The following is a 27,278-nucleotide window of genomic DNA, read 5'->3' as shown; positions in this document are numbered from 1 at the left end:
CTCAGGATAATATTGGGTATGTTAACGTTACTGTTGGCTGACGTTTAATGGACTTAAATGCGCTAGACATTCGTATTAATTACATTATTTTCTTACCACAGTCGCTGTGCGAAGTTTCGGCGCTACCGTTGAAGTTACACCTTAATCCAGTGAGTCAGAATGTCTCGTGCTGATTGGTTAGACCGCACAGACGTCAGACATTGGTTCGGGCTTGTCCAATTAGATACCTTGTAGGCGGGACTTTCTCCTACGTATATTATATTATATTATATTATATTATATTATATTATATTATATTATATTATATTATATTATATTATATTATATTATATTATATTATATTATATCATATCATATCATATCATATTATATTATATTATATTATATTATATTATATTATATTATATATTATTATATATATATATTTAAACCAACTAATAAATTTATTCCAGTTAACCTTTTTATTTGGCTCATACACAAAAATGGAAATGTCTGTTTTCATGCCAAAACATGAAGCATACCATTTTGAATGAGTTTTACTTGTAACCGAGTATTTCTACACTGCTGTACTGCTACTTTTACTTGAGATTAATACTTCTTCCACTACTGCCATCCGTTCAGTTTTCAGCCATATTCTGCTTAATATCTAACACAGGTCGAAGCCCTACTGACAAAATGTGAGCACAGGCTAGACTAACTTATAATACATCTGACAGCAGGAAAAGTGAGTTTATATACAAATATTTCTTAAGAGCATGGCTGGCCTGGTGGCAGAGATCATTTATAATGTATGACCTTAACATGCAGAGCCAAAAAAACATTTTTTTTTCTAAAATATAAATGATAAGGCTAATGTGAAAAGGGAAAGGAGTAAAAAAAGGAGGAGGCACTGCCTGACAAACCCAGCCTGAAATATTCACTTATCATTGTAACCTGACATTGTGATTGATAAATCAACCTGAGATCCCATCATTCCACATTCCAGGTGAACCCTGGGTTGTCATTGGTCTGTGTTTACCTTGCCAGTTGTATTTATAACTTTCCAATTTTCTTTTTTTGCCATTCAGGTTTTCCAGGCATCAGTCTTGCTTTTCTTTGGCTCTGCTGACGGAGTTTCACCTTTACGGGTGACCTCTCTAAAACCATTGAAAACCATGCAAGCATATATCTGCATCTGCAATCTGCTGAAATGCTTCACAATCCAAAATAAATACACCCACTCCCAGGAGGAAAAATAAAGTCTCCCACCAGTAAATGGGTTTCACACTCAAGTTTGTTTTCCTCCATTTACCAGTGGAACAACATGCTCTCTTCCTCATTGACCTCTGACCTCTGACAGCATGGGCCAGTGCGAAATGTCAAGTGCAGATAAACACACACACTGCAGAGACGGGTTTGCTTGTTCGCCAATGGAAACACAAATATGAGATAAGAACAGGGAAGTGTCTGTAGATACAACGTTTAGAAGCAGTGCTTTTCTTTTTAGTTTGTGGCAGAGAAACTAAAAAGTAAAGAACTTAAATAATAGTAATAATAATCCCAAAAGACATACTACATGTACAGTAACAGACATGACTCAGCCTTCACAATAAAAGCTTTTTATACATAAAATAAATGGAGTCACAGGTTTACAGTTCAAAAGATTACAAATGACACTGATGCTCAGTCGTCAACAAAAAAACACAAATAATACAAAATACAAAACAGTCACTTTCTGTACAAGGTGTTTTTTTTTGTTTTTTTTGGCTGTAATTAGAACTGAATCTCTGCCTCAGACACTTTCGTTTTTTTATTTAGTGACTTATTTCATTTACAGGCAGCGATAAACGTGATTAGAAGAGTTTTTGTGTAAAACCGTTTCAGATCCTAATGGTAAACACTGAAATCCAAGAATACATTTTAAATATTTTGTGCTTCAGAGACTCATATTGGTTGAACCCTGAATTTGGCACCAATTATATGAAAAATAACATAAACACACGAGCTACAGTAATCTGTACATTTCTTTAACTCCCACATGAAATTACTTTTTTATCATCTCACATAGACAGCAGTTGCCAACATGGAGGTCGAGACCCCAGCGAGGGGTCGCAAGATAAACCTGAGTGGCCGTGAGATGATTACCAGGAGAGGAAAGCTAAAAAATAATTTAAAAAAATAATAAAAAACACATATTTCTGCTGCAGGTTTTCTAAAACCTTTGCATTTTTTTCCCTTCTGAACTGTTTACACTGGTAAAAATGATTAAAAGGAAAAGAGATGGCGATGGCTCGGGAGGCCGCAGGGGGAAGATGGTCCGGATGGACTGAAGAACACCTCCTTCTCCTACTTTCTGCTGCCCTTCAGCTCTCTCTCCAGGCGGGAGGAGACACGTCTCGCCGAAACCACCGAGGGACGAACCGACCTCACCATCCAGGCCCAGACCCGTCGTCGACTCCTGGGCTGCTTCCTACCTTACAGGAAGCAGAACCGAACAGTTCCTGTGGTCCACTCATCCTACAAATCCCAGCGCTGCTCTCAGAGAGATTCTAAGAGCAAGTTGCTTAAATGACAAAAAGGGGAAAGTTCATACCCTTGAAGGGCTTTTAGCTTAATACACCTGAAGTTTAACTGGACAAGTTCTGTGCAGTTCCCGTCTTGTGTTTGTCTGTAGGAAGTAAATGTTATGGGTGTTATCTCATCTCAAAGACTCATCTTTGTAGAAAGTAATTGGGAAAATCAGGGATTCTCCACCACCATTAACCCTAACCCTAACCCTAACCAACATGTTTCTAATACATAAATTCTTATTTAGCTTGTTTTTAATCTTTGTGGTAAATGTTCTTTGCTTTGAAGACGAGGTATCCACCAAGGTTAAATGTAACTTTACGTTTGTTGGCATGAAACTGCAGCACACTATTAAACTGAATTAATAGCACGTTATCAATACATTCAGCTGTGTCTGAAAAATATTTAATAACCACTGAGAATATGCAAGAATAAAAAGTGATGTAGTTGCACTGCATTTTAGGCTGAAAACCTTAATTCTCAACCTCCGAATGTGTTAGAATATTTAATCATATAAAACAGTCTGAAATAAAAACTATTTATTGATGGAAGTTTTTGTTCTGCCTGATTCCAGCAGGTTTTGCTTCATGTGTGGATGTCTGTGAGTCGAGAAACACTGAAGACCACCGTGAGGACGAACTCGAGAGCGATGTTAGAAAAGTCCAGGAGGCGCGTCCTCTCTGATAAGAGGTTGTTGACCTCAGAAACCTCTGCAGCTCAGTCCCTGCAGCAGCAAGTGATATGTCTATAGAAGCGTCCTTGAGTACGACTTCCTGTGAACCAGACCGTCACAGCATGGTGGTCTCAGTCTGCAGGATGGACTGGGCTCGGGAGTTCCTGGGAAACTGGGCAGAGTTCTCGGTGCCGTTTCGGCTGATTGACATGGCGTGCAGCCTGTAGTCCCGCCCCACGTAACGCTTGAGAGATAAACTCCTCCACGTCCTCCTCAGCTCGCTCTGAACCTGTACGCACACGAGGCAAAGCAGAGTCAGCTGTAGTGCAGCGTTTCTGTGTGTAGAAACATGTGTGTGTGTGTGTGTGTGTGTGTGTGTGTGTGGAGACGAACCTCGCTGTTGAGGAAACAGTACAACACAGCCACAATTAGACCCTGAAACACACAACACACAACTGTTACTGATGGATTTAACTGTTTCATGTTCCAGAGTTCAAATAAAAACACAGTCAACAACAGAATCACATTGCTAAAGACTTTATCTGTAGGAGAGGAAGGACTGAAGCTCTTAAGGTTTTACACCAAGAGATTTAATCAAAAACAAAAACATACATTTGCACACGATGTAATGATCTGCAGAACAGAAACCTGTCATATATATTTGGTACCTGGAAGGATCCCAGGCCGAGATCGAAGAAGATCTTGATGCGATTCATGTTTTTATCGGGCGGCTCCATCAGGTAGACGAACACCACGTAGTTCACCCCGAACAGAGGGATCAGCAGGAGGGTGGACTTCGCCAGACGTCTGATAAAACACACCCACAGGACCAGATCAAGAACCAGCAGACAGAGTTACACCCTCACCACACACGGAGGAAAGTCTTCAAATAATGTGTAAAAATCTGAGGGTCAGAGGTCAAACACGCTTCCTCGGTCTACCTGTACTGTGATTTCTCGTTTCCTCCGACGTCCGTGCAGCGAAGTTTCTGCACCAGGATACGAATGATGCTGATGAACAGAATGAAGTTGATCTTAAAGTGGAGAAAACACAAAAGCAGGAAGTCAGAGCCATGTTAGATAAAAAATATTTCTTCTTCTACTCCAGAAAATTAGAGTAAGAATTACAGACATACACATCACCAAATATCTGCATGGTGATTTCAGCTTTCACAAAACTTTTATTCTACTTAGAAAACGTGCAACATTTCTGGCTGTTACAGGAACAGAGGCATCGAACAAAACACACATTCACGTGCATTTAAACTGCACAGAACACATCGTCCACAATGAGCCGAGCAGCGAGTAGAAAACCTGCTGCTGGAGTCAGAGAAGTAAAGTTCAGGACGACACCTTGTTCTGATGGATCACCTGTGGGCCGACGTGTTTTGAAATAAAGGGCTGAGTGATTGAACCTTATCTGAAACTTATCTCTGCAGCCGTTAGACGGTTTATAAATGTTGAGATAACACACTCCACTAATAAGAAATGTTCCCAGGTGGGTTTTCTTTTTTGAGCGTACATACTGTAGTTGTAATAATCAGCTGTTGAGAATCTACCACATAACTTCTAAAATAGTTTTAGTTTGAGACAGGAAATTTAAGCTTTAGTTAAAAAATACTGCTACATGCATTTCAAAAATAAACACTGTGCAGTGTCGTTATGATAGAGAAGAAGACTGGGAGGAAACTCACGATGACGGACGCCATGATGGGCCAGTTGATGAGTCTGTTGGGGATCGGGTTTTCATTCATCTCCCAGCACCTGGAAACGAGTCGGTGATGTTTCATATCGTTTCTCAGCGTTTTCTAAAAACCACAGCTACGAAAAGTAACCGGCTGCTAACAGAGACTTGCAGGAAGAAACTCATGAAATTAATGTTTTTCAATAACATTATTTTAACAGCATAACAATGAACTTGATTCCTTTTGTTATTAACTTCCCTGTCCGGAGGGAAATGACGGAAAAAATCGGAGAAAATTTTGACTAAATCCTCAGAAAAACATGTAAATATTAAGTTACTGCAACTTGTAATGCAAAATGTTTGTATTTTAGAAAATTCAACAAACAAATTTGGAGAAAAAATTTCTTTAAAATTATTTCTAAGTATTAAAACAGTTTGCTGTTTAGTTTCTTTTTGTGTGTCGTGTGGAATTTTATTCATTTTCCTCATTTAATGCATTTAAAGTAAATTTCACGTCACATCTGTTTTGTAATTCCAGCTGCAGGGAGCGATGGCGGCCACTAGGGGCAGACTCACCATGTGTCCTCCAGTTTAATCCTACATATGATCCACGCCACCAGGAAGACAAAAGGGATTCCTGAGAGAGAGAGAGAGAGAGAGAGAGAGAGAGAGAGAGAGAGGGGAAGGGGTGTGGACGAGAGAAAGTGTGTTTAGATTCTCAGTCCGTCAGACAAAGAACATCCTCACGAAGGAAATATGACATCCACACACACACACACACACACACACACACACACACACACACTGGTGTACATTAACCAGCTGGGGCTGAATGGTGATGCAGTGGAGGAGGAAGTGTGGGTAAAGTGGTGATGGATGGTTGTGGAAGGAGGCGTCACATGGCGGCAGCTGAGCGAACGCAGAGGCCGGGAGAGAGTTTACAAACCCGACCGCCATGACACACTGTCAGAGGGCCTGAAACCGTGCGCAGAAACAATGCAATGCAAAGAAATACAAGCTATTTAATTAACATGTTATATGTTAATTAATAATGTATAACGCTTGGGGAAAAACTCCTGGTGAAAATCTAATGCGAGTGTGTGAGCAATAAATCTCCCTTCTTCTTTATTTTGGGCAGAAAACCACAGAATTGTGCATCAAACCCGACGTCAACAGGATGTTTATATGATATATGAAGGTTTTCTTCCACGATTTCAAACATATTTAATATTCCTGATCACTCATTAAGCCCCTTAACATCTCTTCCCTTTTAATTTCTCCTGGGATCTCAATTAGAATAGAAAATAAAGCACAGCAGAGCTTTGACTTGGCGAAAGAAAAGCCAACACTAGGAAAACAAGACCACAACAACAACAACAACAACAACAGCAAAATGAAAACTGTGGTGCAGCCGACCCCAGCCGATGAACATGTAGATGGAGAGCGGGGTGGAGTAGGTGTGGATGACGAGCAGCAGCATGTGCAGGTAGAGACCCTCCACCAGCAGCCAGAAGAAGTTTGCCATGATGAAGTAGTTGAAGAACACCAGGCTGGCTCTACAGCCCACCTACAACAACCACAACAACAACAACAACAACAACAACATCACAGTTTGTCACATGTATGTTCCAACAGTTCATACAATACAACTGGATGTAAAGACGTGTAATGGATTTTGTTCTGACAATAAAGAGTTCAGGTTTAAAGCGTCAACCTCCGAAGAACCAGAAGCTGCAGTTCCTCTAACGGCCACTAGAGTCTGGCTCCAACAGTGAGTCAGTCCCCATAGACTCCCATGTTAAAATGTCCAACTTCACAGCAGAAATAAACATGTTTACAGCCTGGTACAAAAACTGTTTTGGTCTCTGGAGCTAATTTGAATTTTTTCATTTTTATATAATTCGCCCATTTTAATTTTATTAGGATTAAATTCTAAGGATTAAAGTTCCTCCCCTCATCTCGGCCCATTTTTGGATTAGCTGGGAGTTAGAGGCGGAGTCAGGCACTGCCAAGATGGCAGCGGTTGAGCAGCTCACTCCGAGCTTCAGAAACCTGTGGGTGACGTCAGGTTAATCTTGTTGGTAAAGCGTGGTTACTCGCAATTTAACGTAGATTAAAACGAGCCTGTTTCACAAAACGGCATTAAATGAATCCAGTTTTTACTGATAATAAACCTGGATTATTGACGATTAAATCCAGTCAACCTGTAAAAAAACATGAAACTAGATTTAAAAAACCTGCAGATTACTGTATATGTAGCAGAGAACATATATCATCTTTATTTTTACTGAACACAGTCACCCAGTTAGCACCCACTGCGCTGCCTGCAAGACGCCACCACTACAGTACGTTTGACACCCTGCAAAACGACATGAAAATACACATGATATATATGTGGTGATAGATTCTGTTTATCATTGTGATAACCTGTTGTAAAAATCAACAGCACAGTTCACAGCAGATACAACGAGAGCTGCAGAAACATAAGAAGCAGCTTTCGAAATAAACATGATTTTTATAAGAATGAAACACATGAAAATAGCTGCAAGGAACAGGAGCATAATGTCACCATTTATTTCCATCATGACAGAGGTAGACATCTGTCTGTGTGTGTGTGTGTGTGTGTGTGTGTGTGTGTGTGTGTGTGTGTGGTCACCAGTGAGGGCTGCGTGCTGCAGTCTGTGTCCTCGTCGTCTGAGAAGAGGAGTGTGTCTTTGGTCAACACGGCAACGGCTCGCAGCATGAACGACAGGAACAAGTTCAGATGGATGTAGTTCCTCATGCAGTGGAGCCTCCTGCACACACACACACACACACACACACACACACACACACACACACACACACACACACACACAGACAGAAGAACGTTGAGAAGTGTGTTTACAGACGCTGTCAGGGTGTGAAGCCAGTGAGGGATGAGGTTTCTAAACACGCTGATAGCAGCCGAGTGAACAGCTGGAGTCGATCCAGGCCGAGCTGCAGACGCTTCATCTGTCTCACACGTTTCTGCAGCAAACTGTTATCACCCCCCCCCCCCCCCCCCCCCCCCACCCAGAGCGCTCCGTGTGTGAGGAGGCATGTGCATTAAGTGTATGTCTGCACTTAGGAGTGTATACACAGGTTTACATTATATATCCCGAGCTGATATGTTCAGCTTGTCCTGAGTTTTCAGGGTCGTTTTTTAAACTCTTGAGGTTGAAGCTTTTGCTGCAAATTAACGACCATCTTCAGAAATAATGTGTTTAATTATATTTATGAATTATCTTTCCTGTGGGAGATGATTTATAGGAAAGTAAATGATAATTAGTTGATGTATAAAGCAGATGTTGATCTTCTCTGACACTTTCTTTTCTCCATCAGCAGCGACATGATTCTCACAGGAAGCTGTTTTTAACTGTGTGATCTGAACTTTTCATTCGTTATGTGAAAGAAAAGTGTGTCATTAAATGAAGAGACGTTTCTGTGTGTGTGTGTGTGTGTGTGTACCTGAACAAACAGATGATGACGGTGCTGGTGAGCAGAGCGATGAGCGACAGGCTGTGGCCCAGAGTGGACAGGATCCTCACCACTCTGTAGAAAACCAGCTGGACACAGAAAACACATTTACTTTAGGAGAGAGAGGCGGTAAAATCCAGTGTTTGATTTAATCACTGGTAAATAAAAACCGCTGATGTTGACGATGATAAACTGAGGCATGAATGGTGAAATATCAGAATATATCACGGTGTAAACACGGTTTATAAATGCAAAATAATTAATAATAATTCTGCTTAGATTGATTTTGATCTTATTCCCAGGGAGGAGCCGGTTGTGTTTTGAGTAACGGCCACTAGAGGGCGCCGCTCTCTGCCTCTTCATCATTACACGTCTCATACAGAGATGAAGTGAATAATTATTGTTTACTCCTCTGAGAAACAAACAGGAGCTGAAGCCTGGTGACAGTGAAGCCTTGTGTGGTCATTGGGAGCTGGAGAGAAACAACAAACACCAGACGATAAATGATTCAGTCCAATTACAATCCGTTTTTATGTTTCTCGCTCCTTAAATATTTAATTTGATTATTTTATTTGTGAGACGTGATTCATAAAAGTCATGAAAGTTCCTTATATGTATATATATAAAAAAAAAAGATCAATTTGATTTATTAACGATCTGTGACTGACTTTAAGTGTATTTACATTTTTTTTTAAAAACATAATCTTCCTCCATCCATTTTCCCACATCATCCTCAGGCTGCTGCTGAAGATGTGAGCAGCAGCCTCTCGGTTCCCGCCGCTTTTTCCTACAGTGGAGAGGCTCTTTCACAATAAGAGCGGGGTCAGGATCAGGATGAGGGTCTGGTCCGTCTCAAGACAGCGCTAACTCTTTCTCACACACACACACACACACACACACACACACACACACGGTGTTATAATGCCCACTGTGTGTGTGTGTGTGTGTGGTGCCTGGCGTTCATCGCTCTCTCATCATCTATAAACAACATTCCTTTGTCTGACACACCATCTGGCAATTAACCAGACACACACACACACACACACACACACACACACACACACACACACACACTGTACATTAAGACACGCATGATCCCATACATTAACACACACACTAACTGTAAGCCGTGTACTGCACATATATCAATTAATATTAATATTAATTAATATATATATATATATTATAAACATCACATATTCATGGACGTGAAAATGCAAACAGGCTCTTAAATGCACATAATTATAATTCAGTACTTATGAGGACATGATGCATTCACTGACTCTCTCTCTCTCTCTCTCTCTCTCGTTTTATTTACAGATTTCCATTTTTGGAGACTTTCTATTTCTTGTCCTCTCCGCTCTGCTTTACATATTTCTGTCTGTTTTCTGTCTCACTTTTCCTATTTTCTTCTCTCCTTTCAAGTCCATATTTCCTTCTCTTTCTTTTCTTCTTCTCGTCCTACTTTTTAAAAAAATGTTGTTTCCTTTTCACTTTTCCCTCCTTTCACTCTTTCCCTCCATCCTTCTCTTCTTTCATCTTTCCTCTTCCTTCTGTCTGTCCTATATTCTATTCTTTCCTTCTGACAAAGTTTTCTTCTCCTTTTGTTTTCATTTTCACATGTTTTGAACTTATTTTTTGGGTGTTTTTTTTCTTCCTTTATTTGATCGGGGGAAGTGGAGAGAGATGTTTCCTGGCCCGGGACGTTATGCCCGTGTGGGACGCCCCATCACTGACGTCTGAACTTCTGCTGTGTTTCAGTATTTATTTTTACATAAACCTCCTGAAAACATGTTTTCAAATCTTTCTCTCTCTCCAGTTTGGAGGGAAACAAACATCCTGAGTCGAGCTGAGCGGGTTTGATTGACAGTTCACATTTTAAATCAGGTATTGATAAACGATGATTGGAAATACAAGCTCGTATTTGTCCCATTACTTGTATTTTATTCTGATTTGTGTGAAATAAACATCGTGAACGTAGAAATCTTTCATGTGAAATGAGCAACACTCTGCAGAAAGTGGAGTATTTTTCCACTTAGTCATGATTATGTGAAGGGTTTGTGTTGCCCCCCCCCCCCCCCCCCGCCTGTCCACTGTACACATATGGACAAATATCTGAGCTTGCACAGACTGTCGCAGCCTGGCATCAGCGTCTCATTCCTGAGTTTGATTCTCAGGCCTTCTGGCTGGGAGCTGATGACCTGCTGGCTCTGGTCCGCTGCAGCCACGCCGCCTTCTGTATCCAAACACATCTCCATCCATAAACGCTGGCTCGCTCGCCCTCTCCGTCTTCCTCCCTGACACCGGGGGAATTAGAGCGATGTTGAACTTCATTGCCGAGCGGCTTCCCGGCCGCCGAGAGAAAAGTCTAAATCTGGCGGAGCGGCTCTATCTTCTGCTCCCGAGCGCTCGCCGGCGGTTTTAAATCAAGATCGAGTCACGACGGAGACTCTGGAAATATGAATCTGCAGACTATGACCATATTTGTTTTGATATTATAATCAGGGCTCAACTGTACATCATCTGTACTTTAGATGTGGAGCTGCTTTTCCCGGTTCAAGCCTCTGCTGAAAGGAAACGTGTCAGTGAAACCTGGAGTTCAACAGGCTGCAAAATAATGTTTTACAGTCTCAATAATAAAGCTTCAATGACGCTTAAACACTGAAGCATCTGAAACACGCAGAGAGAAAAAACTGTCTCTGAGCTGAAGAGATTTGTCCATTAACCAGTTAATCCATCGCCAGAGAAATCAATACCTACTTTTGATCATTTATCGATCAGTTTACAGTCGTTTTCCAAATAAAAATGTCACATAATTTGCAGGTTGCAGCTTCTCACATGAAGAACATCGGTTTGTTATTTTATAAGCAGATCAACAGTTTGTCGAGCAGGAATGAAGCTCTGACTTTATAATCAAAGTATTGATTAGATTTTGTTGCTGTATTGTGAGTTTTTTATGTGTGAGCTCGGTTTCACACACTGGAAAAAAACGTTTGTTTATTTTTATTGTTTACTAATATTTATGGGAATTTTCAGGATTTGCTTTACTTTCATTTAATGTGAAATATTTCTCTCTTTTATGTCACATTGTAAATTGTTTGTGGTCAGAGCTTAGCGCCATCTAGGGGTCGTGTACCTGGCCTCAGGTGTTCAGCTGAATATCACCTGCGAATGTTTTGTGATTGAAACTGATTATTGGTTATTAAACCCTGATGAAAACCCAGAGCTGATACATGTTGGAATAAATCAATATTCCTGTTTCACCTGCAGACGGAGCGCCTCACTTTGGTTTGTTCCACGGTTCTGCAGATTAATCAATAATGAACATAATTGTTAGTTGAAGTTCTATGTGACGCCAGTTCTGCCGGATTTGGGCCGACGTTGGGCCGAGTTTTTCTCCGTATTTTAAGCAACAAACGGTCGTGTGACGTTCCTGAAGTCTGCAGGGTTCTGTGTCGACGATGAGGACAATCAGCTGTACGTTCACGTGTGTGTGTGTGTGTGTGACGTTAATGTGTGTGTGTGTGTGTGTGACGTTAATGTGTGTGTGTGTGTGTGACGTTAATGTGTGTGTGTGTGTGTCAGCGGTGACGTCTGCTCTCAGCTGAATGTTTTCCAGACGGAAAACCTTTGTCTCTTCAGCAGGAAACAAATAGAGGCTTCAGAGAGTCCCACACCTGAGGCTCTGGAGAGGATCACCGGCCAGCTGTGTGTGTGTGTGTGTGTGTGTGTGTGTGTGTGTGTGTGTGTGTGTGTGTGTGTGTGTGTGTGTGTGCCGCTCAGGTGTGTGCACAGTACGTTACTTATGAGTGTTGCTCCCTGTTCTCGCTCGCTCGCTTCAGCTGCTGCAGTTTGAGTTTCTCTGTTTAACTGGTTTCGTGTGTTTGTGTCTTCGCTTCAGACTCTGGAAGCAACAACGTTCACAATTAGTCGACTAAATAAACGAAGCAGATCCCTCGACTCCTTCCACTCAACACAATATTAACTGCCTGGTTTATATTCACAGGAGTCGAATGTTCCCGTCTTCCAAAAAAATTGACTCTGGTGAATTTAAAAAAACACAAACACGTGTGAGATTTCATTCTGTTCTCGTTCTTAGAAACACGAGAACTGCAGCAATGTTTTCAACATTAAAGCGCCTCAGCATCAACATCCAGCATCCGTCTGTATCTGAAAGAACTCCTCTTCCTCTTCTTCTTCTTCTTCTTCTTCTTCTTCTTCTTCTTTTTCTTCTTCTTCTTCTTCTTCTGCAGCGTTTTAACGGCAGCCGTCAGTAAAAGCAGCTCCACCAGCTGTTTATCTAATGCACCAAAACGTCCTTTAATCTTTTCTCTTATTTTGATTATTTCCTGAAAATTTGGTTCAAAGTTTTGTTTTCATTTTCTTTGAATCGCTAAAATTGTGCAACACACAACGTGCACATCACGTCTGGTGGATGATCAGGTGGAGATTTTAAATAATAAAACATTTAATATTCTGGTTGTTTGCTAATTTCACTCAGTGACATTTTGAAAATATAATTTGAAATAATCAATTTAATCGTCACGATAAAAACCCTTTCTGTTGTGTTTTGATGATTTTACCCTAAATTATTTATTCTTACACTTTATTCATTTATTTATTGATCTTCATACTTGGTATTCTATAAATAAATTGACTTTATTACACAGTGATCTACTGATTACCCATAAAACATGTGTAAATTACTTCAGTGGCATCAGTTTTATAGTTTGAGGCCGGATATGAGCGCTGAAGACATGATGATTATTGATACACGACGTCACGTGATTAATTCATCTATTATTTGGCCATTACATGGAAAACAGCTGCTGTGGCGCGTTGAGGGAAACATTATATTTTCATCCCTGTGTCTTCATATCTAAGGTTTGTAAACTGCAGTGGGCGAGAGGTGCAGAGGAAAGAAACAACAGATCAGCGACGAGAAAAAGATCCTGTAAACAGAGAAATACACGGAGGTGACAGAGATGTCAAAAAGAAAGATGGCTCCTCAAGAGGAACAATAAACAGCTGAGAGTCCGTCTGCGTAAAGAAACTGATGGTTGAACCCGCTGACGTCTTGTCTGCAGGAGACATCGGTTTAATGTCGTAGTTTGTGACGCTGAGAAGTTTTTATTCCTGCGTTTGAAGCAGTTCATCATTCAGACATCTTCTTCTTTAGAGTCCAGCGGGAATAAAAGAGGTGAAGAGGTTCGGCCACACACGGTATTTCTGCAATTATTTCTTTAGTTTGTTGTGTTTCTATGCTGCGTTCGACAAAAAGGTTAATTGTGGTGATATTTCATGTTTTTTCAATAAACTTGATCCTTCGGATAAATCTGTGTCAAAGCCTGATACCTCCTTATTCCACTGTGGCGTTAATCCGCCGCTGAAAATAGTCCCAAACAAATGCACAATTTTCTTGTTTCTCAAATGTTTCTCTAAAAACGATAAAAACTTTTACTGGGAATCAGTTCACACACTTCTGACTGGATTTCTTTCTTTGTTATTTATCAGTCATACAAATATGATAAAAGGGCTTTTTATGAGACACTCTCACTTCCCTCTGATTTGAAGAACAGGAGGAGTGTGTGGCGTGACACAACAATAACTCTGGATATTCTCTTAAACCTGGTTGTTACTCGCTTATTTAGAGCTCAGCATGAAGCGAAGGGTCCTGGAATGCAGCCGCGGCCACAAGCAATAACTGGGAAGGTTAAAAAATAAGCTCCGTGGCATCGCACAGGTCGCCCGGGGGGGCGGGGGGAGTCGCCCCCACACAGCCACCTGCACGGCTCGCCCGGCCGTGTCCTTCTGCTTCATGAGCCTCGACAGAGTTTACAGGGGAAGAAGAAAACATTTCCTCCGGTTCACCTTCATCCTCCGAAGACGCTGATCCGGGAACAGACGGAGGCCGAGGCCGAGACCGAGAACTGAACCCCACGAGACTGCGGGAGGTTTAAGCCGGTGTCTCGCCACAGCAGATACTTCTCCAGCTGAAATCCCTTAATGCAGTTTACATGATGGTTCTGTAGCAGTTTCGTATTTATAAAAAGGAAGAAAAAACGTCCAAGGCCAAATGAAGAAGTTCCTTCAAGGCGTTACGGAGATACGGCGTTCGCAAAGGAAATAAAAGTGTTTTGAGAGGTCACCGCGACCTTGACCTTTGACCTTTGTTCACCCAAATCGAACGAGTTCACCCTCGAGTCCAGGTGAATGTTTGTGCCAAATGTGAAGAAGTTCCATCGCGGCGTCACTGAGATATCGCGTCCGCGAGAACGAGACGGACGCAGAGACATAAAGATTAAACAGTGGAATAAAATAAACGCAGATAGAAGGAAAATGAAAACAGACAGAAGATGATTAAATAAATAAATAAAAACAGAAACCAGTACGGAAAGTCCAATATGAGAGAATAAATTTAAAAGCAAAGTTAAATAAACAGGTTTTCAGCTGTTCTTCTGGCTCTTGGCAGGTTTTCCCAAAGTTTTGGATCCCAGTTTTAAAAAAAGCTGCGCTGCCTGTTTTCCTCTGTGTGTTTAAAATCCTGGCAGCGGAAGATCCGAGAGCTCGTCGAGGATTATAAACCCACACAGAACCTGCAGCTCGGGCCGGTTCCAGACCGCCGGGCTTTAAAAACCAGTTAAAGGACCTTTAATCCGACTGGAAAGACGAGGCAAGAACCGAGGCGATGTGCCACTGCAAGAGTCTCCTCACTCATCACACACACACACACACACGCACACACGCACACACGCACACACACACACACACACACACACACACACACACACACACACACACACACACACACACACACACAGTGAGGAGCTGATGAGCGAACAGGTTTCATGGTGGCCTGACCCCCGACCTTCGTCCCGGTTCATCTGTCGCCTACGAACAGACAAACACAGGCCGAGACGCCGAGACCCGCTGAGCTGATGTGAAACCTGTTGGGTCAAAGCAGTTCTGACCCGGTGAACCGGATCTCCGTCCGACGGGTTTCAAACAACAACCTGAAGCGTTTGTTCTTCTGCACGTCTCTTCAGCTACCTCTGACGGGTTTCTCACAGATTCAGTCACATTTCTTATTTCCGGGCCTGTTGAAGTGAGATTTTCACACTATAAAAACTCACGTGTCAGGATCGTGTTTGTGTCGATGTGGACAGGAGGAACGGATCTAATGTTTCATGTCTGTGTGAAGCGTCGGTTGTCGGGGCTGAGATCTGCTTTAGTTTCAGTTCATCAGAAGTCTGATGTTCGGGGGAAAAAGGTTTTGAGTCAGAATGAAGCGCGGGACAAAAGGAGCGAAACAGGTTTCACAAACACAGACTGAAACTCTTCCGCCGGCTGATCAGCCAGGAGATCGGCCGGTTTGAAAGACTGTGTCTGTGGTTGTCTGCTGCAGAACAAACAGATGCGACAGAGATGCGAATCTTTATCGCGTCGTCGCCGCAGACGCGCGACACGAAGGAAACGTGGTTTTAAAACCCTGACCTCAGCAGATAAATGTTTAACTACCAGAGATAAAACGAACCGCACTGATAAGTGAACTTACAGTGAACTGTGGAAACTATTTCATCTCGCTTCTTTTTCTTTGTAACACTTTATTTCACAGGTCTCATTGTTTTCTAATGATTTCCTGCAGTTAAATGTGTTTCCATGGAAACATTCACAGAGACGGTGAAGTAGTTTAGTTCTGTTAAATCAGAACATTTTAAATAAATAAATAAAATAACTTGGGAGTTTAATCTTCTTTTGCATCCAGCAGCTGAACATCTATAAAGCTTCTTTATTACATGACAGTGAAATAAAGTTTATAAATAAAGTTAAAACCACTGGAATAAAATCTTACTGGTGATTCACGCTGCAGGAATTTAAACTGGTGCATTTCACCACATGTGGTCAAACTTCTCTGAGTTCGAACCGATCGAGCTTCATTCTGAAAAACAGCTGCACAGAGGATGTGACGCTGAACACGAAGAGCTCAGACTAAAGATCAGATGAAGGGATCTTCATCACGTACACACACACACACACACACACACACACACACACACACACAGTGCAGGCCTGCAGCAGCCTCACAGTGAGTGGTGGGAGGGGTTTCTCTGCAGGTGAACTCACCTCGTTGGGTTCACCTGTGTCGTTGGACCAGCAGGCGACGGTGATGACGGGGTAGACGTCCGACCAGCCGCTCTCCGTGCAGTTCCTGCTCAGGTTCCCTGAGACACACGGGCAGGAGGTTTGTAATCGATTCTCTTGATTAATTCATGGTTGAAGTTAATTTGTCCAGACTGAAGCCGGAAGTTTCTGCATTTTCTTTATTATCTGACTTTTTATAAACCAATAACCAATAAATCAATTAACTGGTTGAGAGGAAACAGATCAGCTCATAATGAAATTAATAAAATCAGACAGTGGAGCTAAAAGGTAATGTTGCTCCTGCTAATCACTGGCTGTTACATCTACATTAAACTAAATCCGATTATGATATTGATCCAGTTAATTAACCTAATTAAAAAGGGGCGAACGCTGTTTGTTTCTGGTTCATTAACGACAGATCAGAAACACCAGGTCGTGACCTTCCTGTTCTACAATTAAGAAATCCACATTATCTGTATTTTATTGCCTAATTACAGTGTTTTTAATTACATTAGTTGACCAACACATTAAATATATAACAGGACTCAGTAATTGTCCCCCAGAGGTTTTCTCCGTGTGAAGACGTTAGTCTCAGGAAATGATATTTATAGAAAGTAAATTTTAACAGTTGACTGAGTAAGTAGAAGATAAACAGTTATGTAATGTAGTGTAATGTAGTCTCGATGTAAATACACTGAAAACGTTTCTCCACAGTTTATTGTTTGTTGACGAGGCTGCCGCCGCTTTTCACATTAACTGATCTCAGCAAATGCCTTTATTTTGATAGAGACAGACAGGAAACGCAGGGAGGGAGAAGGAGAATGAACCAGGGACTCGTGACAAGTTGCTCTGACTTTAAAAAGTTCAGGAAACAGATGAAAAGATGGAAAAAACTAAGTAAACATAAATAATATAGTTGTGTTAACTTCATTTTATGAAGTTGTTCCAACAAGTCAACAGAACTTTTTCACTTTAATGAGTCTCAGATTCAGATCTGAGCTTCGTTTGTTGGAAAAGTTTAAATCTTTACTTTAAATGCGGATAATGCGGCTTGTGATTGATCTTCACGCCAGAGAAAAAGCAGATGTTTGTTTGTCTGTTTTGTTTTCAGTGTGTGAACAGCTGACTGAGTGTTGGATATTTGATAATCACAGTCTCAGTCTGATGTTGTGCCGATTACGCGCTTCATCCATTAACGACCGAACGCTCTCCATCTCAGATGCTGCTGGGGGGGAGGGGGGAGGGGGGTGGGGGGGATAGGCGAGAAAGTCGGCGGCCCAGATGTTGTCAGCTGCCCTGTGAATAATTAGACTCATTAACAGACAGAGGCCGATGGAGAGACGGAGACGGTGGTGACGGAGGAGAGATCAAACACAGAGGCGGAGGGAAGGTGAAGGGAGGTTCAGGAGGACGAAGACCGAGAGGAGAACAGGTTTCGTCGACGTGTTTCTGCCGATGAGATCAAATTCATCTCCGGTATTTCTCAAGTTCAATGAATCTTTTCTGAATTTAAAAGATTTTATTAAAACTGTTTGTTTAAAAGTAGAAAGGAAATCTGAGCGAGAGTGAATGATGCACATAGAGAGAGACGCGGAGGGTGAGGAAGGTTATGGAGGCCGGGTCAGAGCAGGGGCTGATGGGAGAGGAAAGGGAAGGAAGGCGGCGGCGTGCACGGATGACAGGAGGACGAGCGAGGATCAAAGGCAGAGGGGACGAGAGGTGATCGGCGTGATGGATGAGGCGCGACGAGTCGGATGAAAGACGAGAGTCTGCCAGATTCACCGTGAAAGGAAGCGGCAGGAAGGAGGAAGCGGCTGCACGAGGTCGACGGGTTCGGACACGGCGCCCGGCGGTCGGCGCAGACTCAGACGAGTCGATCCGGGACGAAGGTGCCGCAGGAAATGATCATTATGATTATTATCACGACTCCTCGGTGTGAACTGAAACACAAACACGAACAGTAACTGGACACTGTCAACACAAACCAACCGTCTGCGTTTCACTCGTTCGTTAGTTTTTCTTTCTAATTATTTTATTCTAAAAGTTTTTATTTAATTTAATTATTATTTAATTTAATTTAATCAATTTGATTTGAAAATCGTTCCATGATCTCCTCCGTCAGCTGTACGTGACCTCTGTGTGTGTGTGTGTGTGTGTTGTGTGTGTGTGTGTGTGTGTTTGTGTGTGTGTGTGTGTTGTGTGTGTGTGTTTGTGTGTGTGTGTGTGTGTGTGTGTGTGTGTGTGTGTGTTTGAAACTCACCATTTTTTCCAAAAAGTTGAAGAAGGGGGGAGGGGCAGGGGAGGGTCATCACCTCACCGACCGCCGCATTGTGCCAACAGGACGCGAAGCCCCACTCACCACGACATCCTGAACACACACACACACACACACACACACACACACACACACACACACACACACACACACACACACACATTAGTTTGCACAGCTGTCCTTGTTGGGACATTGCATTGACTTCCATTCACTGTGAAGCCGAACACAAACCCTCAGACGTGACGCTGAGCCTCATTAGGACCCCACAAGGCTGGTGTTTATACTGGGACACACACACACACACACACACACACACACACACACACACACACACACACACACACACACAGCTGTTGTGTTTTTTCTAAAAGGTCGTGTGTGTTTAAATGTTTCAGCACAGTGATAATTAAAAAGCGTTTTTTTTATCTGTGCAGCTTGTTCTTTCTCACGCCTGTCTATGGACACGAGTGTGTGTGTGTGTGTGTGTGTGTGTGTGTGTGTGTGTGTGTGTGTGTGTATGTGTGTGTGTGTGTGTGTGTGTGTGTGTGTGTGTGTGTGTGTGTGTGTGTGTGTGTATCAGTGTTTCAGACACATTTCGATTTAAAGAGACAAACCGAGTTTCAACCCACGTGACGGAACAAAAAACAACTTTAACATTAATCAAATTAGATCGAAGACGATGAGTCGATCAACACAAAATCAATCAGTGTAGATCAATAACTAGTTTTAATCACTGTGTGAGTCATTTATTTTCCAGCTGTGACGCTGAACTGAACATCTTTGGACTGTTCGTTCAGACATCACAAGACCTTTGAAGTGTTCTCGTTCTCGGACGTTATAATGAAGAATAATTTGCAGATTAATCAATAATAGATAAAACAGTTAGTATCAGCTGTAAAACAAATGCAAAACCCAAAGGAAAAACTCCTTAAAAAGGTTTTCAATCATCCAACACTCCCTTAAGAAGTGCCTTAAATCTTTAATGATAAAATTAGGAATAAATCACTTCAATAAACTTCAAATTTAAAGCCTAAAGAATAAATTTAACCGAGCGGCAAAAACAACATTTAGAGCTTCATTTTGAGGGTTTTAAGAAAATGTTTTAACTGTTTTATCCCTTAAAATAATCTGAATATCATTCTTAATATGAAAAACAATTAAGTTTAAGGTGTTAAATTCCGGATTTGTTCAGTCAGTGTAGAAACTCCAGAGGATCCAGATGTTTTATGTTTCATTTATTGTTCATATCGTTCAGCAGCTGGATCAGTGAGTCTGAAACAAGTAGCCAAACAGGAAGTCCTGAGCACTGTAATTCATACTGTGTGTGTGTGTGTGTGTGTGTGTGTGTGTGTCTCTCTCTACTTCCTGTTCTCCTCACGACTCTGGAGCACTTTGCCTGAGAGGTAAATAAATGATTGATAGAGAGTGTGTTGCAACACGGCGTTCAGACACACCCTCATCTTCACATAACTGACCTCTCACACACACACACACACACACACACACACACACACACGTCTGTGTTTTTGAGTATTTTTGGCGTTTTTGTCACTGCACATTGTTCGACTCTTCATCCTGGATTATTTATATGTGTGTGTCTTTTCGTGTGTGTGTGTGTGTGTGTGTGTGTGTGTGTGTGTGTGTGTGTGTACCTGTGGTGGGGGGGGGCGTGTGCTGCTGCTGCAGCTGTGTCCGACACTCTCTCTCCGCTCTCTGAATCTCCCAGTGGAACTGGCAGTTGGGAAACTTTCCATCAACCTGTCGGAACCAGAGGAAATAAATATTATGAATATTATCTCCAACGTGAACAAACCTCCTGCGTCACACACAAGTTCAGCGTCTGGCTTCTCTGCGTCTCCAGCTCCTCGCCGCTGTTTGATTAACGTGCCTCAGTTTTTCTGAGAGTTGGAGATAAGTCGCCTGAAAACACAATGAAACACCTGAGAAGTTCAACAGGCTCCAGGTTTCAGCGCCACAGAACTTCCTGATAGTATTTACATACATTTCTATACTATGTCCTGACTTATCATAGACGAGCGTATGTGCAAACACCGTCTTTATCATGAGAGAAAAAGCTGGTTTACTGCGTCTGCAACACTTATACTTTATAAAAGTCTCCTGATAAACGTCCAAAATCAAAGTGTGAAAGGGAAAATAACAAAAGCAGTGATAGAGACACTTCATATTTTTAATTTGAGGGAATAAATTCATTGAGATTCAAATGAGATTGAACAATTTCTAGAAACGTCCCCAAATTCATCACATGTACAAAGTAAAATACAAAGCAAACTGTAACAATAAAGAGACAATAATTGAAACAAAGTTTTTCTTGTTGGGATATCGTACATCGTCTGAGCAGCGCTTCGTCTTCAGGGTCGCTGTCAGAAAGTGAGGAGGCGGGGCCGGAGCTAGCCGGTTAGCATGCTAGCTTCAGCAGAAGAAAAGACGTGAGAGGAATAGAAGATAAACAAGAGGGTTGATTTGTTGGTGAGGAAAGAAATGAAGTTTGATGCTGAACTCACAACGTTTCTTCTCGACCAAACAGCTGCTAATGCTAACGTTAGCTATGTAGCAATAGCAAAACTTGCAAAATTAGCTCCAAATTCCAGCAGTTACACATCTGGAAAGACAAGAGACATATGTGTGTACTTATACATATTCACTTATGCACTTAGTGTACAAATATATATGAATACACACGTTCAATTATCTATATTTTAACCAAATTTTACCATAAAAATCCAAAGTTTTTTGAAAAGGAACAAATGAATTGAACTTTTTTTCATATTAATTTATTATTTTTGTTGTTTCCTGCTGCATCTAAAATAAAGGACAGTTCAAAGTTCACAGCTTTTTCTACGTTAAATATAAAACCTTATAAAAAACATGTTTCCAGACTCAAGGTGAAGAAATACAAAAGAAAAATCCGCTGAATCTGTTTTCGGCAGCCGGATGCGGGCCAGATCTGAGCCGAGTCTGCCGACACTGGGCCTCAACCGGCTCGACCCCGCTTGAGAAAAAAGAAAAATGAAGAAGAAAAAGACGCCGCTGATGAAGCAGATATTTCTAGTTGTGCTGCAGCTCGTTAGCAGCGACGGCTACCACCTCCTCTACCGCTGATAAAACCATAACGTTTCCCACCGTTGGGCCGGCGTTGGTGCGTGCGTGTGCCCTGGTACAGCTGACGGTAACCATGGACACACACTCAAACAGAGCGTACACAAAGGGGCCGCGTGAAACAACCTGCACAAAGAGGAACACACACTCAAACAGAACCAGATCCATGTGTCAACTTGACTTCATTGATATACTGAGAGTGTGTGTGTGTGTGTGTGTGTGCTGGGAGGTCTGTTTACACTGAGATATACTGCCGCTCTCAGCAGCGTTTCAGACCTGTCAGTGTGTTTATACCCCTCTCACTCTCTCTCTCACACACACACACACACACACACACAAACACACACACTTCCTGCTGAGACTCGTCCCGACACTGATCCGTCGTTTTCAGCCAAACAGTCAAACATCACTTCACCTCTGTCTTCGAGCGACCCGGGACACGAGAGACTAAACATCACCTTCACACCTGAGGACACTCGACACCTGACCGACACCTCGGCCTAAATGTTATTCTTACTGTCAACAAATGCAACAACAAAACCAAAACCAAACATCATCCGTCTCCTAATCCTTCAAACCGGAGCTCATTAGTTTCACCTGGAGACTTAAAAAACGTCTCACGTATAAATAGTTTCATTTCTAAACAGCTTCTGGTATTTAAACTGGAACTTTTGGAGCATTTGTCGGGGACTATTTTCAGCAGCGGATTAATCCACATTTGGTGCTCTAGTGAGTGAAAATAAACCAGTGTGTGTGTGTGTGTGTGTGTGTGTGTGTTCATGTTCACCAGTGTGACTCACTGATGTGTTTTTAATAGTTTCTGGAAACAGCGCAGCGACTCAGAAGAGGAAGCTGAATCAGGTTTTTATCAGGTTCCGTTATTTCCTGGTTTCATGGGAATCGTTGAATATAAGAAATAAAAAATAGAATAAAATCAAAGCTTCAGTATCTTTTACAGCTGAAACCTGTAATAACTGAATATTGAAGGAAGCTGAAACAAGCTGTTAGGACGAGTGTGTTTAGTCTGGTTTGCTGGTTTTATTTGTTTTATATGTCTTATTATTTTTATTGGACTAATTATTATTTTATTTAATCACTTTTATTCCACTTTTTAATCATTTTTATTTACGTATCTTTTTTACTGATCGGCTGTTGTTCTTAATTATTTTATTTTCCTTACGTATCATATCATTCGTGTCTAATGTTTTATCTTTACACTGTAAAAATAATAATTATAATAATTATAATAATAATATTGTCATCATATCTGTGTTTGGTCTCCACCACGTTCACCTGCTGCTCAGACTGTCTGTCTGTCTGTCTGTCTGTCTGTCTGTCTGTCTGCCTGCCTGTCTGTCTGTCTGTCTGCCTGTCTGTCTGCCTGCCTGCCTGCCTGTCTGTCTGTGGGTCATTGACCTCGTGATTTAATTAGCAACAAAATAAATTGATTAACAGATTGTTTGAATCGATTTTTATCACTTCAAACCCTGAGTGGAAATGTGGTGCATTCAGGTGTCGGCGCAAAACACCGACATCTGAAGCAGACAACAAATCATTTAAACAATTTAATCTGCTTCTTTCTTTATAAAACATTTAAAAAGTGACGTTTTATTTATAAGAAATATGAGACATTTGGTCCCAGTCTCGGTGTTTGGCTCCATCGCTCTTTGCTTTTTGCTGCAGGAGCCGTTTCCTGAACATCTGATGAACATTTCCTCCTGCTGCGGTTTGAGAGAAACTTTAAATATAAACTCTCCGTGTTTGGTTTTCTTCCAACTTTAATGAAGTCGGCTGCTGACATTTGGCTGAGCTGATGATAAATGTGAATTCTCATCTCACAGCAAACAGTTTGTCTCCGTTTGACATCGAAGAATAACTTTTAATTTCCTCTGTCAGGTCGTTAAACTTCGGTAACTGTGACGTCGTCTCCAGCTGTTCCTCCAGGGGGCGCTGCCGCCCTCACTGAGAAACTTCGCCCTCTGATTTCGCCTCACGTCTTTCCTGTTTCCATTTTCTGCTTCTCAAAACAAAGAACTAAAAACAGAAAGCAGCAAAGGGCAAAGGATAAACCGTTTGACCCGATTTAATCCACGACCGTCGAACAAACAGCGTAATCTCCGTCGTCTAATGAGCCACAACACACACACACACACATATACACACAGAAACACACAGATCCATTACCAGGCAGAGGATCAAATGTTCTCAGATAAACTAAACAAAAGAAAGAGCAGTTTGTAATCCTGGACCTGGTCTGACCCCGACTCCAGAAGCCACCGACGACAGAACTACAGTTTGTCTCAGTCTCTGGAACACAATCTGTCTTTAGCAGCATGAGCCACAAATCCTCAGCAAAACAAGAAAAGTTTGGTGAAAAGATTAAATTATATAAAAATATATAATAAGAAATTTAAATATTAATAATGTTTTTGAATGTTTTTGAAAATAAATTCTCTTTAAAAACTTTTTAAAAATGTTGAAAAACTTCAGCCAATGAGAGGAAGGTTTGTGTTGTTGCCGGCCAGACGCCACGCGGCCTGATTCAACCCTGAATGTCAGTAAAATAAAAAAGCTCTGAGAAATCATAAAGGAAATAGTTTGAATCGTCTTTAGATTTTTCATCTTAATTGGAAGAAACTAAAATTTTAAATCTGAAATTGTCGCACAGCAGCTTTTTTTTGCACATTAAAATTCAGATTTTAATTTTACGGTCTTTATTCCCCTTAAATCCCTCCTCCCTCCTATTTCCCATGATTCCACGCTCTTTACTATTTATTTTACTCACAAATTGTGGCGTTTTAAAACAAACTTCACGTCAGTTTCACAGGAAAACGCAGCTGTGATGAGGAGAAATCTGCAGCTTCACGAACAATCATTACTGAGGATCTCGTTGAGGCATGAACTGATTCCATCACACACGGCAAACATTGATTTTGTGGTTTTTGCAGGTCAAAGGACGTCCGAGTTAAAACTGGGTTAAAGAAAAAAAAAAGAAAAATAAAGAAAGCAAAAAGTAGAAGTGTGTGTTTAAATATCTGGGTCACATTTCACAGCAGCTCAGTGATTAGACGTCAACGTGCAGACGCTCTGTGGAAACCTGCTGAAACAATCATTAACCCTCAGAGCTTTAGTGCGGATGTTATCTGTGCAGGAATCATCTCAGACAGAGCTGCAGCCAGAGATAACTGAGTAATAGTTTCAGTAATCATGTTTAAAAGCAAAAATAATCAATATTTGCAGCTTCCTGATTCTCAGGTCTCAGAGGATTTGATGCATTTGTTTGTTGTGCATCACAGTGAACTCATTACTTCTGGGTTTCTGGACAACACGAGGCGTTTAAAGACGTCACTTTGTGAGTTTCTCGCAGGTATTTTACACAATGTTCTGACTTTTTTTTATCCGATTGATCGAGGAAAAATAAACTGCAGATTTATTTAGTGTCTTGAGTTGAACCTTGACGTCACTTAGATCAGTGTTTAATCAGGAATCCTTTCAGACCAGAGCATGAAGAGAGCATTCGAACGCCACACATGAAGAGCACATCTGGCCAGAGGTGACATTCAAACCCAAGGACTTCACCTCTGGTGGCAAAAAACAGCTTCTTCCAACTCTGTGTTCGTTTTAATCATCACACAAACTCACTGAAGCGTCGTCATGGCAACAGAGTTTCCGTGTCACATACATCTGTAGCTGAAAACATCTGTTTCAATATTCTCATGCTTTTCTGCTTTTCAATAAATCAATGATCTTTTGAGTTTGTGTTTATAAGAATTTCAAGTAAAACCTCACACACACACACACACACACGCGCACACACGCACACACGCACGCACACACACACAGCAGGACTCTGCTCTCCAGTCGGATCAATAGAGGAAGCAGAAGTCATTGACCTTTAGTGTAAGTTCTGTACATGTACACACACACTGAAGTTTGACATCAACTGTAACAAACACACACACACACACACACACACACACACACACACACACACACAAACAGCTGACACACTTATTTTTTCACTGTGAAATCACTGTGAGAAAATGTGTGTTTGTGGAAACGGGAGGAAACTGAAACTATCTTCTATAAAAATATAAGTTTTTCCAACTCAAACTTTTCATTATAAATAAAGATTTGGCGCCAAACTTACGGCTGATAAAGCACATTACTTGTCTCGGACATGAACAGCTGTGGACAGTCACTTCTCTCAGGCTGCATCAGGAACTTCTCCTCTGAGGAAAATCTTCACTGAGACACTTTAGTGCATTTTTGCAGCGCTGACGTCACCGGGACTCAGACTGGAGTAAATCATCCACTTCACTCCTCTTGGCTGTTGCATCCAAAAACCCACTTTAGCTGCTTCTCCGCGGGATGATAATAACTTATATAAACTGAGTGATGGTCCAGGCTGCAGCGGCTAAATATAGAGCCCGGCCTGATGTGTGAATATTAAAAATTTAACCAGCAGCAGGAGCGAGAAAGGGAATCTATAATTCATATTTTCACACAGTTGGACAATTAAGAACAAGCAGCAGATGAATGTAAGAGAAGCTCATCTCAGGTGGAAGTTCAGACTCCTGAAGAAATAGAATTTAAAGAGGCAGAAATATAAATGTCCCAGGAGGAATATTGACAAACAGAAACATAAATCCTGCAGGATATAGTTCCTATAAACTCACTGTGTGACTGTGTTTGGAATATTGAAGCCAAACTCATTTAGTGCCGCAGGAGATAAAACACGCGGAGTAATACTGAAGGAATGTAACAGGAACTGTTTCAAAGTCACTTTTAAAAACATATTTTACCGCCTTAATTTGGAAGATTATTCATCAGTAAAATGAAATGAACCCTGGCGGTTGTAATGAGTGAAGCACTGACCGTGTGGTGGAGGCTGAAGCCGAGCAGGAGCACAACGAGCCGGTGCGTAAAGGACATGGTGGCATCTCATCCAGCGGAGGGTTAAACCCACCTGAGCAGCAGCTCGCGGCTCATCTGGCTTTTCATCCTCAGCAGGAAACACGTGAGTTCAGAGTCTGTGGAGTTTGTGATGTTGGTGCGTAAAATAATGTGGCGCGCTTGTCAGCAGCTTTACGCACGGCTTCGCTCCTCGCGGCGTCTCCGTGAGTCAGACCTCACTCCGCTTCTCAAGCTGAGGGTTAAATGTCTAAAAACGCGGGTTTCCAACCGGCGCAGAGAAACAACAGAACCTGAACACACACCTGAAACAGACGGAACCGCGCGAGCTCACAGCGCGCTGAGTCACACCCAGGAACGGAGGCGTGCTTAGTTCAGCAGGCAGAGCCACACTGAGGCGGTGGTCCGGTTCGCTCCCTGTCAAACCAA

At 41.7% G+C, this 27,278-nt stretch overlaps 1 protein-coding gene across 1 annotated transcript; it reads right to left on the bottom strand.

Moving 5' to 3' along the window:
• Window positions 1-1,582: 1,582 nt before the first annotated feature.
• LOC130160900 (vasoactive intestinal polypeptide receptor 2-like) lies at window positions 1,583-27,278 on the bottom strand. The gene is made up of 13 exons (XM_056363678.1): window positions 26,814-27,278; window positions 20,471-20,576; window positions 18,804-18,911; window positions 16,526-16,623; window positions 8,393-8,490; window positions 7,560-7,698; window positions 6,320-6,470; window positions 5,480-5,540; window positions 4,914-4,983; window positions 4,162-4,253; window positions 3,889-4,027; window positions 3,614-3,655; window positions 1,583-3,509 (listed from the first exon to the last, which is right to left on the bottom strand). The coding sequence occupies exons 1-13, from the start codon at window positions 26,868-26,870 to the stop codon at window positions 3,336-3,338; spliced, it is 1,335 nt and encodes a 444-aa protein (XP_056219653.1). The 5' UTR covers window positions 26,871-27,278; the 3' UTR covers window positions 1,583-3,335.

The sequence above is a fragment of the Seriola aureovittata genome, chromosome 20 (genome assembly GCF_021018895.1).
Source record: "Seriola aureovittata isolate HTS-2021-v1 ecotype China chromosome 20, ASM2101889v1, whole genome shotgun sequence".
In the NCBI taxonomy this organism is placed as follows: domain Eukaryota; kingdom Metazoa; phylum Chordata; class Actinopteri; order Carangiformes; family Carangidae; genus Seriola; species Seriola aureovittata.
The sequence above is the reverse complement of the archived record's forward strand: the minus strand, read 5'-3'. Positions and strand labels throughout refer to the sequence as shown.